The sequence below is a fragment of the Dysidea avara genome, chromosome 10, assembly GCF_963678975.1.
Source record: "Dysidea avara chromosome 10, odDysAvar1.4, whole genome shotgun sequence".
NCBI classification, from domain to species: domain Eukaryota; kingdom Metazoa; phylum Porifera; class Demospongiae; order Dictyoceratida; family Dysideidae; genus Dysidea; species Dysidea avara.
Window position 1 is genome coordinate 24,418,849 of NC_089281.1, and position 16,532 is coordinate 24,435,380.

Sequence of the window (16,532 nt, forward strand, 5' to 3'; positions counted from 1 at the left end):
AATGTCTCGTACAAACTTTATTCAACAGACAACAAACACAGCTGGCAGTGTTCTACATAGCAACTATACTTTATAAAGGAATTATGTAACTACAGCTGCATGCAGTGGTACTGGAATTATTGCTTAGCACATTATTTTTAATCCCAGCACACAGTTCATGTAGCTACTTAATCTCATTTTCATTAATTTCTGTAATCCTCTTTGCCAAGAGTTAACTATTATTGCCTTTACTGTTGTCACTATTATAATCATCAGGTTGGCTAAAATGCCATTTCTCTTGATCATGAGAAAAAATCACATCCAAATTAATGCACACTTTAAACAAAACACTTTAATAGAACAGTCATTTTCACTGTTGAGTGTTCAGATAACTGAGAATTGAGATAATCAAGGGAACACTGTAACATAACTAGATGATCATTAAACAATAGAGCAATCACAATGGCATTGATTAAAAAGAAGATAATTTTAGTTCCGCTATAACAGATATATACTATGCATCACATCATACACCTATCAAACAATGAGCAGCAGACAACAGTAAATTCTCATCATTTGGTGCAAGTTGACTAGCTTTCTCAAATGCTTCAATTCCTTTGCCAGTGTCACCACTCTGCACCAATACTTCTCCTGAAGGTCAACAAATCAACATTTACATAAGCAATCAACTTACAACTTGCCAACCAAGAAAGTCAACACTACAATAGCTATTATTGTAAAATAGTACTTATCATTTACTTACCAAGAGAAGCATACACTTCGTGTCTGTCAGGATTATATCCCACACCATGGATTAGCAACTCCTTTGCTTCTTGAATACGACCCTGTGAAGTGTATCCATCATTCAAGTGTGTTTAGCAAAGTTATACAGTGTATCCTATAAGGTTCAATCAAAGTAACAGCAACACACATATAATTTTGTGCTTAGCTCCTATCAACTGAAAAACCAGCCACTACTCATCATTGCCTCAAATGAGAAACTGTTGTTACAATGGTTATTCATCCTTTAAAGTAGCCTATAGAATAAGTTCCTAATGATGACTTTAAATCAAGTACAGTGATACAACTATGCCTTTTACTAGAATAGTAAATTAGAAATAAAAACACAGAAAGTCAACACTTTTGAATGCCGTTAGATGATCACAACAAAGAACACCTTACTCATTGTATAAGAAACTGTGAATAGTTAAGTATAACTGGTAGATGATCAGCTTTTGCTTTAATCACAATTATTATAGTAGTGCTCAGCGTTTTCTAAATCTCCAATAAATGTGTACGCCTTCCCTAATAATACTGACATAGATAACACACAACTGTAAATGTACAATTATACGATATTATGAATGTGTAGCTGCATACCACTTCATTCATAAAAAGTGTTCAGAATTTGATAAATAAATAAATAAATATTATATAGAGGGAAACTTTGATGGAGGTAAACTTTGACGAATAGCAAGCTAAATTGAAATAAACTTAGGTGAATTCAAGCTCAATGTTTAGCTATAAAGATGTTAATCTGAGGAGCTACAAGTAATTGGCGGGTTAAACTTTGGCAAATTTGTAGCAAATCACCAAATTTGCCAAAGTTTAATCCCTCTATATGGTACACTAGAGCTCTATTTCAATTACTCACTCTAATAAAACATACGGTAGGCACTGCTTTTCACAACTGATATCAAAATTGAGAGCAAGCTTTTAAAACAAAATGAACTGTTAATGGATTTGCTGTAGAACTAGATATAGGGATACTAGCCTCTAACTCACCTAACAAATTGTGTATTCCTTGTGTACTGTAGTCTCTTGGTTTCTTCTGTAGTGCTTCATTCAACACCAACACAGCCTCCTACATCATTGTAGACCATATTGTATCTTACCTTATGTCTCTTGTTCTCCACATACAAGTTTCCAAGATTAAATAAACAAGATGTCACTGAAAGAGAGAAACGTTTACATGCAATAGTGCACTGTATTATAATTCACTTTATTTCCATGCAAAATAAATTTTCATGCAAAAGTATTTTTACACTGAATGAATTTTGCATTAATGACTGCACTACTAGAGTAACTTGATCTTTTGCAGTACCGGTAACCACAGTGGAAAAAAGGATTTAGCCATGTTCTTGATTCTTATTGTGTCTTAGTTGAAAGCTAGCCATAAGTTACAGTATTAGCTAAAGCCAACAGCAAACCACACAGTTAATGTTTGAAAACCTTCTATAGCTAAAAATTTTGCGTAAGAAATTCTCATATAATTTTTACAACACAAAAACTGTTAGACATCAAAACTAGTTTTACAAACTCACAATTTGTTTGCACATTCTATCTTTTTTCAGGTGCAAATTTGAACATTTTGTGCATAATTATCTAATATGGCCTCTCCTGGCCTCCAGGCTACTGAGACATTAAAACTGAGGCAGAAAATCAGCTCAGCCGTGTGTGGGACAGGCAATAGCATATAATATACACTGGTAGCTGTTGATATACAAATATGCTGTGATCACTGAAGACTCCCTTTAGCCTACAATACTTGTTAAAAGTAAGAATTAGTCCAGTAATTCAAACAATAGCAGTTGTTGAAGGATTCTACTACTGTCCTATTGCTACTTCAAAGGAGAACTACCACTATCCCAAGACTGATAGAGTACACCCAGTACAGGTATAGAAGTGTTGTGTTGTGTGTAAGTAGTATACATGATGGATAATGAATTGAGCTGTGTAAGTGTACAGAGAGTGTATAGGCTTTCAGTGGATCACTAGTGTGTAGTGATTAAGTATAGTGGATATAGTAGTGGATTACTGTAAAGGAAGTAGCAGCAAAGTATACCCCACCAGAAACACAAGGATGACTGCATGCATCATGATCATGTCTTTAAACATGAAATTATGACACGTGGAGACCAGTCAGTACAGAATAGCTACCAGAGTTGCATTTATAGCAGGCATTAGTAGTGACTGTGGATTTAACATAAATAGCTATAGTCTTTCCCTCCCACTGAGTCCATAAAACTTGTTGATAATTGTCACTTTAAGCATGCTATTTATCTTAATGTGCTCATTTCAAGACTATAAATTTTATAATTATACTGTTTGAGGTTGTCTAGTCTGTACCTGAACTCATGTGAGCTTTAGGATCTTTCACTCCATCAGAGTTAATAACAGCACAATGCTTCAACACCTGGTGTGTGAACAATGTAATAACATGTAATAGTACCAGTATGTATCACCTTTTCTGCCTCTACAACATGTCCCAGTGCAGACAACGTCAAACCAAGGTTTAGGTGAGCAGCTAGTAACACAAAAATGAGTATAAGTGTGCATGTACATACCATAAAAACAAATGATTACTACAGTACAGTATTGAAGCTATGCAAGTACATGAATTAAGGACACGCCCAACATACCTGCCAGAAAGGTTGTGGCCTTTTGAAATGAGTCCATGGCCTGTGGGTACTGTCCTTCACCATAAAGAAGTGTTCCCCTGAAGTAGTTACAAAGGAGATGTTACACCATTATTAAGTGAAAAATCATACACCTTGGCATTTAAAAACAGCTCACATGTAAAACAGTACATGGCAATATGATCCACAACATACATACATACATACAGACATACACACACAAAGCAAAAAAAAAAAAAAGCCTTCAGCTGCCGTTAAGCGGTCATGCTGCCCTGTGGCCGGCACTAGGGTAGCTGTGCGCTACTCAGGTGCTATGCAGGCATGCCCTCCTGGGGCAGGACTAGTAACCCGCAGGAGGCTGTACCATGTCTCACAGTTGAAGGTGTGGGCACCCAAAGTCCCACCTGGACCTTCAGCTGCTCGAGACATGGACAGTTGAGCATTTGTTTCCCCAGTTTACACCAGGTACCCATTGATGTTACAGCTGGGTGGGCACACACACACACGCACGCACGCACGCACACACGCACGCACGCACGCACGCACACACACACACACACACACAATTTTTTTTTTATTAATGCTTTACAGCACAAGTGCTGAAGGTCTATAGGACACCTGGTCCTACAGCCTGCTCAATGACTTTAGCTACATAAGGTGTGCTTGAAAAGTTGCTGAAAGGAGAAAAACCCATTGTTCCTCTCGTATGTCCTCACAACAAACAAAACAAAGAAAAATATCACAAACACCAAAAGCACCTGACTTTATTAAACACTCTTACTCCTTTAAATATGGACAAGTCACTTTCTTCATCAGACTACTACAGTTGCAGTGGATCAGATAAATCCCTTCTACAGCTAATTAACAAAACAAAATCCAATACTGGGTATGTAAACGATCCTCTCTGCCACAACAAATCCAACATTAAAAAAAAACAAGTTTGTAGCTGGGATAAATGGCAACACCATCACACACAACCCAACCAGCAACACTTGACACCTGTCTACCCCTCCAGTGCCACTAAATATAATGGCTACTCTCAAGTTCTTGATACAAGCAAATAAAATGACTGCTAAACTACTGTACCAAATTACTGTAAAGAGATTTCTTATGTCGTTTAAAGAATGAAGTACAGGAATTGCCCCCATGGACCAGTCAAAACTAAGGGTAGATGGACACAGCAGTAACCAGGTATTGAACCGGCATTGGCAGGTAACGAAAAATCAGTGTACGTGTTAAGAAACTGTCTGAATCAGCAGCTGGGTTATCTGAAGCTGAAAAGAATGGTGGCTTGTTTCCCATCACATAAAAATGAAGACCAAATAATCCCAGTAATGTCAGTATGATGACTGTCAACCGTCTTCTGAGCCCTGATAATCTGGGCTACAGGGATAAAAAAAAGAAGCATTAGTGTTTATCAAGTCATTTTGTAACACATTAACAGTAGTTATGTAATGGTTAAAATGATCCTACAAACCTGCAAAGGCCATATTAAGAGGGAAATACAAAATCTTATCTATCCAACATCACCAAAGTGGAAGTGGTGGAAGTAAAAAGAAATGTGCAGTGTTTACGTAAGCACATTACCTTAGGAAGTCTTTCAGTTCCACATTGACCTGACTGATTAAGAACACATCCACTACACCACACACTCCCAATACTGTTACACTCTGCTCCTTAGAAAATAATGCTAATACAGCACATAACATACTGCACACCAGCCAATACCAGTTGAAGTCCACACTTGTTACTGTACTATTATAACTGTATTGTACACTCCTGAAATAGGCTAGTAGAGATGATAGGAAAAACAGACAAGCATGAATCTCAGCTCTACCAACAACACCTGCAACAGCTTCAGTATGTATGGGATGTAATATGAATAATAGTGTTGCTATAAGTCTTGGAAATGTTGCAGTCCCAAATATATGTTCAGTCAAATAGAAGAAAGTAAAATAACATTAATTAGGTGATAACCGAAAGGTTCAAATTCTCTGAGTAAGTAATTTAGTTTAAAAGTGGCAACACAAACAGGCCGATATGATTTGTGGCTGCCACTGTGTTGGAGTGGTGTGCCCCAAAAGTCATTGACTAAAATGTCTGACCATGATGAGTCCGGACGAAGATCATTATTAGTTATTATGGCTGCAGTGTAAAAAGTGTTAACAGTAAATGCAGTGCTTTTCTGAAACACATCAAAACACACATGTGCGCACACACACACACACTACATAGAAATTGCATTCTACAGCTTAATTAATGTATGTATGTAGTATTGATATCTACCTGAATCATTTCCTTGTCTGACTCACACTTGATAAACATTTAACTACTACTTGGGTTTCAGAGCCCACCAGTATTACCTTACAAACATAAAGTTTCAGATTCCAACACTAGAAATATAGGTGACCATTTCCTCATTGCAACTACTAAAATACTGGCTAATCCCACACTGTTATCAGTTGGTACGTCACAACATGTTTTACTACTGTCTAGCTGTCTACAGGCCTACTTGTAATACAGCCAGCTTAAATGGCTCTGCTTACTATAGATTAGTACATGCTCACTACATTATGGAGCCATGGTACATTGGTGCAGTGGAAGAAAGTTGTCAAAATTGGACTGAAAACAATGGGAGTAGAACTGTGTAAAAAGTATGTTACAATTACATAAGATTACAGTAAATTATACCACTCTCTTCAGACTACTAGAGCTAACACCTGGTTTGGATGATTACTGTGAAAACATGTTTGAGAATGGCATGGAAGGGATGCAGGAGTATTGTCTCATGATTGTTAAGGCTACCAACACAATTGTATACATGATCCACAATACTCACTGGCTAAAATGTCTTTCAACAGAAATGAACTTTATTGAAGGAGTGGAAATTGAAGGCTACTATGTAAGTTACAACAACTACTACATTAGTATACTAATTATACCCAACATTACAGGCTTTGGAAGAGGCCATTATAGAGACAATGCAGTCACTTCTCAAAACTGAGTTTAATGTTCATGTCAGAAAGTCATGTCAGAAAGTCATGGCAGAAATGCTATCAGTTCCTACACTTACTACCTCTAACTTGACAGTGAAAGAAGAATAAAGAACCATGTAGCATATAGATTCGGTGTTAGTTGTAGTTGTATAGTGCGTGCGCGCACACACACACACACACACACACACACATGCCATTGACCATTAATGATTATTACCCTAAATGATGATAGCAAACTGCTCACTAATATAGGGAGCATTGCTCAGATCCATGTACAACCTGCTCGTGTGCAATTGTGGTTGACAGCGATGCACTGACTGAAGATGCAATGATAAACATTCATTATGTGTTGGAAACAGTGTGGGGCATGCCAACAAGTTAATCATACAAGCAAAGTATGGTCATATCTTACATTCTGAGCTTGAAAAGTAATCAGTCAAGAAGATCCCAGTCATTATCTTTGTTCAAGGTTTTACAGCCCATCCACCCTTTGGAAGCAGAATTTTTCACTTTACTGCAGGTGGTCTTGCAGTCCAGGTATTTCCACTATACAAATAATCTTAACAAAGACCTGTGGACCTTAACTAAACAACAATGAACTTCATTTAAAGACTGCAAAAGAACAATGGAGTACGGCTGTAGTGCTACATGGTGAAGGGAGGTTGTTTATTGAGATTTTTTGGAGAAGAATTTATTTAATTGTTGGCAGCTCTGCTGGAAGAGGGGAGGGGCTCATTTTCCAGAAGGAAAGAACCATTTCCTTCTACAGAGGTCTACCCACAGAGAAGTGAATGGTGGATCAGTATTATCACAACAATATTCTACTATAGTCAAGGAAAGCTGGAGAAAGTCTAGCCGAAAATTCATTGTCAGAGTAAATGGTGAACTTGTAACATCAAAACAATGTTCGCTTGTACCATGACTCGTTGGTCTTGTATAGCAGGTTGTTTTGTACAAACAAACATACAAACTGGTACCTGTACTATTTATCATGAATTGACGTCATTTTCACACTTTCCCATATAAACACCATCAATATTCTATTAACAAGTTTATTGTAGTAAACATCATTATGTAATTCTTATGGTTGTAGATTTAAGGAATTATATAGTACCAGGACTGAAAGATACAAGTCTTGGGAAAGATGAATTACACGAGATTTCTGCATAAAAACAAAACAATCTAGATAATGTGGTAATGATAGTTAACAGTGAAACCCAAACTCCAAGACCTAAAATGCTGTGCAGACAGTCTCTCATGTTCTATTGGATCATGCCAAGGTCTACACTATAAAAGTTCTGTTGTTGTAAAGCGTTTGAACTAGTAATGGGCTCTTTTGCACATGGTGAGAAATATTGGATGTCAGTCATGATAATTCTCATGAAATTGAAGCTTAACTTGAAATTTCAAGATATTGCAAATTATACAGCGATTATCCCCAGGTGTTTTCATGAAATGACTTCTCATGAGTAACTTATCGAGTGGCCTGAAAAAGAGGAACTATGGAAGACCATGTACAGTTGCTTTTGGGTAACATATAGGACTAAGATTGTAGCAATCATTGAGAACACAACTGGAACCTCCAGTCATCATCCACATGGTCTCAATGCAAACATGTAACTACAGCATCTGCTTGTAGTGGAAGAGTCAGAGACAAGTTTTTAGACAGTCAAATCAGGATTTTAAAACAAACTGCTACCCTAACTGATCGGGGATTCGAGATTGCCAAATATGTGGCAGCTCCAGTAAGCACTGAAGCCCCTACATGACACTAAAGTCACACACACAAAATGTTATAATTTGCAGTGCACAGGGATCAACGGCATTTTACAAGATAGCTATACTTTTTTATACCTGCATGAAACACTATAGTATATATTCTTTCTTGCAATGACCATAACTCCAAGCACCTAAGTTCATTAGCTTTTATAAACTCTAACAATGTGTGATGTTGAGTAAAATGGCACCAAGATTTTAAGGTTGGTATTGGCAAGATATGGATGGATACATGCTAAGAAGGCAGGTAACATTACTTTCAAGCATATCTGTTGGGAATGCTATCCTTGATGTTGTACAGGATAACCGACATGCACTTCTCAATTATCCAGATACGATGTCACAAGGATCCACTGTACTTACCAGTGAATGTGTCAACCCTCAACAAACATGTCAATAATGAAAAGAGTATTGATGCATTCATTTATTGCTAGTCAACAGGCTATCAGGGAATAGGTCACCATTACCAACCAATAACCTGTGCACAGTGATATAATGAACAATCCAGACGTAATATTCAACATCTTCATAACCCCCAATCATTCTATCTACCAAAAGAACCACAAGTTAGCCTCAACCAGAATATAAAATTCATTTAATCTGTATGACTGCAATGAGAAATGTAGACAATTTCAGCAAATAAGAACAATATGTACACAGTAAACAAGCACAGTACTATAAATTTAGTCATTATCCAATGGTAATATCTAATAGTTATTGAACAAGGCTTAACACCATTTCTACATGAGGCAGAGCCGCCATACACAAACTACTAATCATCACTTATTAACACCACACTTTTACTATTTAAATACTGGATGTAGTAAACGTGTCACTTCTGGTGATATTGTTTGGTGACTGAAACGCTAACAATTTGAGTTGTTCTTAACTGCCACATCATAGTGATCATCAGTGAGTGTACCTACCTATCTAACAATACTACATGGTTAACTGATTGTTGTGTGTAGTGATATTTAGCTACTCTAGTCTATCCATTTCATTTGTAGATCATGAACAGTGGACCAATATTGCACCAACAACATTCTACAATGGTCAAGGATAGCTGGAGAAAAGTCTCTAGCAGGAAAAGTTTAGAAGAAGTGGGTAAAGAATTGTGCAAAAAGTAAGTAATTCTTGTCAGAGTAAATGGTGAGCTTCCATACAGTGTAACTAACATCAAAACAATGTTTGCTTGTACCATGACTGGTTGGTCTTGTATGGCAGGTTGTTCTTTACACACAAACAGACAAAATGGCACCTGTACAGGCTGTTGTGGGCTGCACTGTATGTACTGTAATTTGTCAATTGACGTCATTTTGCGTAATTCTTCATATTATCACCATCAATATTCTATTAACAAGTTTATTGTAGTAAACATCATTACAAATAATTCTTATATGGTTACAGATTTAAGGAATTAGTACCAGGATTAGACACCAGTATTGGGGATGGTGATTTGCAACATTTCTGCTATATGGTCATCCTGACAACAAATGAATTTATAAAGAATATTCATAACACGCAATGGCTGAAAAGCATTGCTCTCAGGATGGCCACTATATATGGAGTGGACGTCAATGGATATATTGTAAGTATCTATGATAATATTAATGATCAGTCTTTATCTTGTACATGTGTAGGTGTTAGAAGATGCCATCATTGAAACATTACAAGCTCTAATGCAAGAAGAGTTTACTGCAGATGTAAAGGAGTCTTGGGAGATGTTTTATCAATATATTCACCTGTTGCCTAGATACCAATAAACACTTACACTCATACACTATAGTTGTAATATCACTTTATTTTCTGTACTAGTATTAGCTTATCTGTATATAGTGAAACCACTAAGATAGATATTAACGTATACAATGTTGAATACCATGTTAATCCATTCTATACAGATTATAATTCCACTTTGGAGATATAATCAGAATATATATATAGAGCAGTTATATATGTCTGATGTTTGGAGGTATCATAAGATAAGTATTACATGAACCCTACAGGATTTCACTATATTGCGGGTGGTCTTGCTATCCAGGAATTATCACCCTACAAATAAAGGCCATCAACAGTGAACTTCACTTTGGGCCTGCAAAAGAATGATGGAGTAGGCTATGTCCGGTCCAAGTGCCACCACAGTGCTGCATGGTGAAGGGAGGTTGTTTATTAAACTGAGGTTCTTTTGGAGAACAATTGGCAGTTCTGCTGGGGGAGTGGCTCATATTCCAGAAGGAAAGAACCATTTCCTGCTCAGCTTTCTACAGAAGTCTGCTCACAGAGAGGACCAGTATTGTCACAACAAGATTCTAAGAACAGTTGGAGAAAAGTCACTAGCAGAATAAGTTTAGAAATTGGAATAGAGTTGCACAAAAAGTAATTCTTTTTAAATGGTGAGCTTCCATACAGTAAATATACTGAAATCGTACTTGCAAAGTCAATTACTGTGTTAGCACATTTCATGCATACACAACATTTAACTTTGTTAGTGATATAATCAGAAAACAGTTCAGTACAAATCTGATGCCTGAAAGTACTTCAGAATAATTGACACATCTTAGTGGTTGTTTGATCCGACTGTATTCCTTTGTGAACAAGAGTACAGAACTTCATCCAGCTATATGCCTTACATGAACATCTCTTTTACTTAAAATCACTGAATTCCATTTCTGTGAGTACAGATTGATGGTAACATTTTGATTTTGATTAATCAGAACAGAAATTTGGTAACCAGACTCTATGGTAAAACTTTCAAGCTACGGCACAACACAATTTAGTAGAAACATTGTACATCAATTATTGATCTCTAGTAGAGCTTTAAAATCACTCACTCAAGCACTGTGCTTACAAGTTCTACTACCTGTTAACATTAAACATGTGCACACTAGACCTCCTACACCCTCCAAGTACAGTACACCAACTTCCACTTAGCAGAAATGTAATCTGATTGCTCTAATAGGGTAGGCAGTTGAGTAATTAATGAGCCCCTTATATTGTACTGATTTCAAACAAACTGTAATCACTTGCAAATCTCTAGTACATAGATAAAGTTGTGACAAGGATCCTTACTGAACAGCAATTCGAATGATGCCCACCATGATGACGTAAGATCAATAAACAGTTATCTTGTGCAGTTATAAACATGAAATTCTTTCTCGAAATGCTAACAGCCATAACTTTTGAGTGTTTAAGTTTGGTGGTATTTATGAACTGTAAAACTATGTGAGTAAAACGGAGCCAGATTTAAGTTTGGGAGGTAGTATTGCTCAGATATGGACAAACACATACTAAGGAGGCAGATAAGGTTAAAATATACCTGTCAGGGATGTAATCCTTGGTAATATGAACTCCTCAGATGCCACTCCACCCAGTGAATGTGTCAATTGTCACTGAACAAACATGTCAGTAATAGTGAAGAAGGAAGGCACTTTATTTAGACCACAATGTATCTATATTTTATTAGACTATTAACAGTCCAGGGAATCAATGGGTCACCAACCCTCCACCAATAAACCTGTGCACACAGTGACACAATGAGCAAGCCACTGAGACAATGTTGCAACACCTTCAGTGGCCCCCAATCAAGTAAGAAAAACAACTTCAACCTCAAATGTACACCTTTCTATCTATCAAAAGTGCCAAGTTAGCCTCAATCAGTGTACAGTGAAACCTCGTTAATAGGGCCATCTATAGGACCCATGATAAGCGGCCCTATACTAAGGTAGGGGCGGGCGTTTCCGGACAAAGTTTGTACAAGTATTAGAAAATTATTTATTTCTCCTCGAGAGAAGAACACATTCTAACATGCTTGGTGCCAAATGGTAGCCAATGAAATAGGCTATCAGTGGTATAAATTGTGAGTGGTAAAGGGTAGGGTGCTAGGAGAAAGAACGGTCTAAATTTGCAATTTGAGAAAATGCTAAAAATTTATGTGGCTGGGGTTTCCGGACACCAGTAAAAGTAGGCATACCTGGCATTGCTATGGGAATTGATGCACTCCACTGAGTTCCATGGCCCAGCAGAGACTGATAGCGTTCTGTTTGGCTGGTTACTTTGCTTATGGCAGTGATTTTTTTAGCAGCAGAATTGCGTTATGCTACTCCTGACCTTGCAGTTGTCTTGCAACGCTTTCAAAGATGCGAAGTTTGGTCTACTGCCTGGAAATCTGTACCAGCCCTTACCTGAACACAGAAACAGCATACTTTAGCAATGTGGCCCAGTTGCTGCAGGCTTCTCCAGGCTGCTGGTTGTGCTAATTGCGCATTCAAGTTGACATGACGCAGGTAATGGGCCAGTTTTACTATCTCTAAACCATATATCCGTTCACTGTATAGTGTGATTGACAATAATTTGTGGTGCATATGGTCGCTTAGAATTATGAACGATGCCCTCAATCTACTATTAACATGCATATAGAAAGTTTTTTTACACAAAAATATTCTACATGCGCAAGCAATTCTCAGTAATCCTTGAAGCTATTGAGATAAAACTTTGGTATTTTATAGCACACAAGTGGGGTACTTAGGTACTCAAACCATAGGCTGATTGGTTTCCATTCCATCCCTCAGTAGCGGATTATAAACTAAGTATCCGGAATACGCAGTTGTCCGGAAACCCCCTTACTTACCTTACTGAATTAATGCAGTCACTATACAGTGTTGGGAATAACGCGTTACATAATAGTTATTACATTTTGTGATTTCAAGTAATATAACACGTTAGTATATCATAGTCTAGTAATATAACTTTCAAGGAACCCATTGTTCGTTATATTAGTAACGAAAGTAATGTGTTATTATGCAACACGTTACTATTTTATTTTTTTTAAATATTTTTTTAACCCAGGCTTGATGGACTGCCCTTGCCTACCACCCCAGCACAAGAAAGGCACGTGCTGGACAACTGTAAAAGACAAAAGAAAACAGAGTAACGCAGCCAGCATGTTACTCTGACAAGCGGGACTCCACTTGCACTAAATCCATTGGTGGTGGAGCCCTAGTGTAAGCACCAATGGATGAACGCGCACCTCGAATGCACTGAATAGCCGAGCGGAGCAGAGAAAAACCAAGACAACACCGAAGCCAACCCAGGACTACAGAGTATTCATCACCCCACTTAGCTGATAGGAGGGAAGCCAGACGCTTGTAGAAAACTGTAGCTTCATGAACCAACCCCCCTGTTGCTGACATGATGATAGGTGTAAAAGAAGCATGCTCAACCTCACAAATTCTCTGACCATAAGCTTGATGCTTGATATACTCATGCTTCTTAAAGGTAGAAGAAAGCGATGAAGAACTATTAGATGGGGCAAGCGGATTAAAAACGCGAACATCAATAAAACAACTCTCAGAACGACTACCCCAAAAACCATTCATGGCAATGTCCAAGCGAGCCCCTTCTTGAGTATTTGAGGTAGAAAGATGGAACTCATCAGGATTATGGACGGGCTGCAGTTCTGGTTCAGTACACACCTGGGAGCACACCTCTGTCAAAAGGGTAGCAGTGAGGTCCCTTATCTCATTGTGGCAAAGGGAAGGTAGTCCCCCCTTCGGACAAGAGAGTACATGATCCACAGTGAATGAAGCCCCACAAGCACAAAGAGTTGGAATACGGAGGGGAGGCCAACCGTAACACAAAGCCAGGGCATCCTGAAAGGCGGACTTATGTAGAGCAAAACCATGCTCATTCAAGGGGAGAGTTGTAAGCCAATCCGAAGCCCCCTTCACAGATGCTAGCTCCACTGCACGCTGCAGTGTGGGTTCCAACTACTGACGTAATTCAGAAGAAGTCTTAGAGTAAGTGTCTAACTTTGCTTTGCGCACAAAAGATTTTCTAGACTGCTGGAAAGAAATAGCCTCAATAAAGCTCTTAGAATGGTCGTGAATGCACAAACAAAGAGGCTCAGCAATATGACAGGAAGCAGCCAACTCATTGTTACTTGTGATGGTTGGAATAAAAATACCCAGGCCTCCCCAACGAGCAGGAAGAGCAAACAATTGTCGTAAATTATCACACGGCAGTGGACAGCCTGATAAGGTAGGAATAAACAGTTGACGAATCACATCCTCAAGGGGTTGAAAGATCGCACTGTCAAAGGGGACAGTCCGAGAAACAAACATCCAATGGCTCGACAAACCATGCGTAAAAGCACAGTAAGCAGCATGGGGCTGACTCTCCGCAAATCTAGCAAAAACAGTAATCTCTTCAGACCAGCCCTTGACCTTGTCAGTAACAAAGAATTGTATGACTCTCTGAACCTATGGCAGCCCCAAAATAAGGACGGCCATTACTGGTAATTCTGATACCAGACCCACTGAAGGAAGAAATAGAGTCTTGAAACAAATGATCCTTCGTGACCAGCCAAGTCTTGGCCGCATTGACAAAGTACCCAAAAGAAGGGCCTAACTCACAAAGGCGGTCCCACCATTCACGCAAAGCACCTAGTTTTCCACAAGCACAAGCATCATCGGCATACCAAATTTGTTCGACTCCTGATGGTAGTTGCTGTATCAACGGAATGGTTGCCAAGGCATACAAAGGCATAGCTAAGGGGTCACCCTGTGTAGTACCTTCTTCAGACATTAAAACCTCTCCAGAGATGAATAAACAAGCAGGGGATCGATATATATTAATTAAAATTGTCGCAAAAGGAGGACAAATCTGTCTCACATTGTGCAAGGCCACTACTCTATTCAGGGAATTAAAGGCATTACTTGCATCAACCATCAGGATGGCATCACAGTCCTCAGTCACGAACAAACAACTCACACACAGAATGGATAGCAGCCTCCACACCAGCCATTTGTCCAGCACAAAGTTGTAAAGACCCGCAGCCATCATGATATCTTCTCTAATGATAGAAAGAACTGCCTTGGCCACCAGGCGCCTCACCCGGCTACCTCACACACACCAATGGGCCGAACACCCGGCTGTTTGTCAAGAGCAATCAGACGACAAGCTACAAAAGGGGCAAGCCGGAATATCTGGGGAGACAAAAGATGAACAAATGCGTCTAGCAAACAAAACAATAGCAATACACAACTCACTTGAAGCCAAATGGAAGGCAGTGCAGAGTCGTCTCCAGCAGCGGGCATCCATTCCCGAAGGGCCAGCAGCACCAGTTGTTCGCAGAGCAGCAGAACGAATAACTGACAACCATCTAAAGCATCAAACACAACAGGGTGGGATACAGGGGGATTGCCCCAGTTAGGTAATAAACAGTTCAAATGAAGTGGTTGAGCAGGAGGATGCTTAGATTTGAGAACATCCCGTACAGAATGGGCACGGGGGCCAGAATCCGTCATGCCCAACACGTTACTATTACAGTTCGTTAGCGACGTGTAACGATATTCATAACACATTAGCAGGTCCAATTAGTGTTACTCAACAGTTTAGTGGCTGCAATAATCTATAGCTACTGTTCCAATCCCCTATAATAATATTAGTTCACACTGGTCACGTGATTTGTCAGCAATGTTTAGGTATGACTGAAGTGGTAAAAACAAGGAGCACCTCTACACAGGTGCAAGAAGCCAGTAGCTATATTTACAGGAGTGTTGTGTGCTAGCTCAGTAACTAGGTGTAAAGGAAAGGCCATATATATATATGTATGGTCAGAGTAAAAGTAACTTATTGTAATATATTAATTTACTTTTCATTTGGAGTAATATGTAACTGTAACTTATTACATTGCTCAAAAGTAAAGAGTAATATGTAATATATTACAATGACAAAGTAACTTTCCCAACACTGGTCAACAACAAAATGACCTTATAATGATATTGAGGTTCAGTTTTCAACAAACCAGCAACTTGGTTGCTGTAACAGCAATGTACATGCAATTGATCTAGGAACTTACACTGTACCAGCGAGACATTAGAAAAGCATGAAGGGGTATACATACTGCCAGAATAATGGGTACTGCTTTCAGTAGTTAAAATATGCACTTAAGAGCAGCAGTGATACCTTGATTTCCCACTCAGCTGACCTCTTTACTGAAGGAACATTGGATTAGTTTTACTAGTCACGGGTCCTGCATGTGGTATGTGGCCACTGGCCTTAATGATGAGGTGGCCCTACTAACAAAAATTAAATTCATATAATGGAAAATACGTTTGGACTTGCTGGACCTGGCCACTGGCCACTAAGTGAGGTTTCACTGTATCACAAGGAGAAACCATCACAAATGATGAAAATATGTACAATAAATACGCATGTGGGCCCTCGGTCAACATGCGACCACAAAAAGGACCACAAATGGAACTAATGTGGGCATGGCCAGGGAAAATACAAAAAAAAATACAAGTATATGGATGTTACTTAATTAGAGTTCCACTCCCTACAGTCCTTCGCCAAGAATATT

The 16,532-nt window shown here is 38.7% G+C and overlaps 2 protein-coding genes across 5 annotated transcripts; one reads left to right on the plus strand and one right to left on the minus strand.

Annotated features, from left to right (window-relative positions):
- Positions 1-189: 189 nt before the first annotated feature.
- On the minus strand, positions 190-15,531 carry LOC136236679 (protein O-mannosyl-transferase TMTC2-like). Of its 4 annotated transcripts, XM_066026907.1 has the most exons (10): positions 15,217-15,526; positions 14,939-15,153; positions 3,402-3,478; positions 3,225-3,286; positions 3,109-3,175; positions 1,875-1,930; positions 1,765-1,843; positions 1,162-1,293; positions 743-824; positions 194-630 (listed from the first exon to the last, which is right to left on the minus strand). In XM_066026907.1, exons 3-8 carry the CDS (start codon positions 3,436-3,438, stop codon positions 1,220-1,222), a joined length of 375 nt encoding a protein of 124 aa, XP_065882979.1. In that variant the 5' UTR covers positions 3,439-3,478; positions 14,939-15,153; positions 15,217-15,526; the 3' UTR covers positions 194-630; positions 743-824; positions 1,162-1,219. The 4 variants fall into 4 exon arrangements, with proteins under 4 accessions (XP_065882977.1, XP_065882978.1, XP_065882980.1 ...); XM_066026905.1 differs by lacking the exon at positions 14,939-15,153 and having other exon boundaries at positions 190-630; positions 15,217-15,531; XM_066026906.1 differs by lacking the exons at positions 14,939-15,153; positions 15,217-15,526 and adding an exon at positions 4,180-4,346 and having other exon boundaries at positions 192-630.
- On the plus strand, positions 6,003-6,523 carry LOC136236685 (uncharacterized). The gene is made up of 3 exons (XM_066026914.1): positions 6,003-6,052; positions 6,102-6,300; positions 6,353-6,523. Exons 1-3 carry the CDS (start codon positions 6,030-6,032, stop codon positions 6,500-6,502), a joined length of 372 nt encoding a protein of 123 aa, XP_065882986.1. The 5' UTR covers positions 6,003-6,029; the 3' UTR covers positions 6,503-6,523.
- Positions 15,532-16,532: the final 1,001 nt, after the last annotated feature.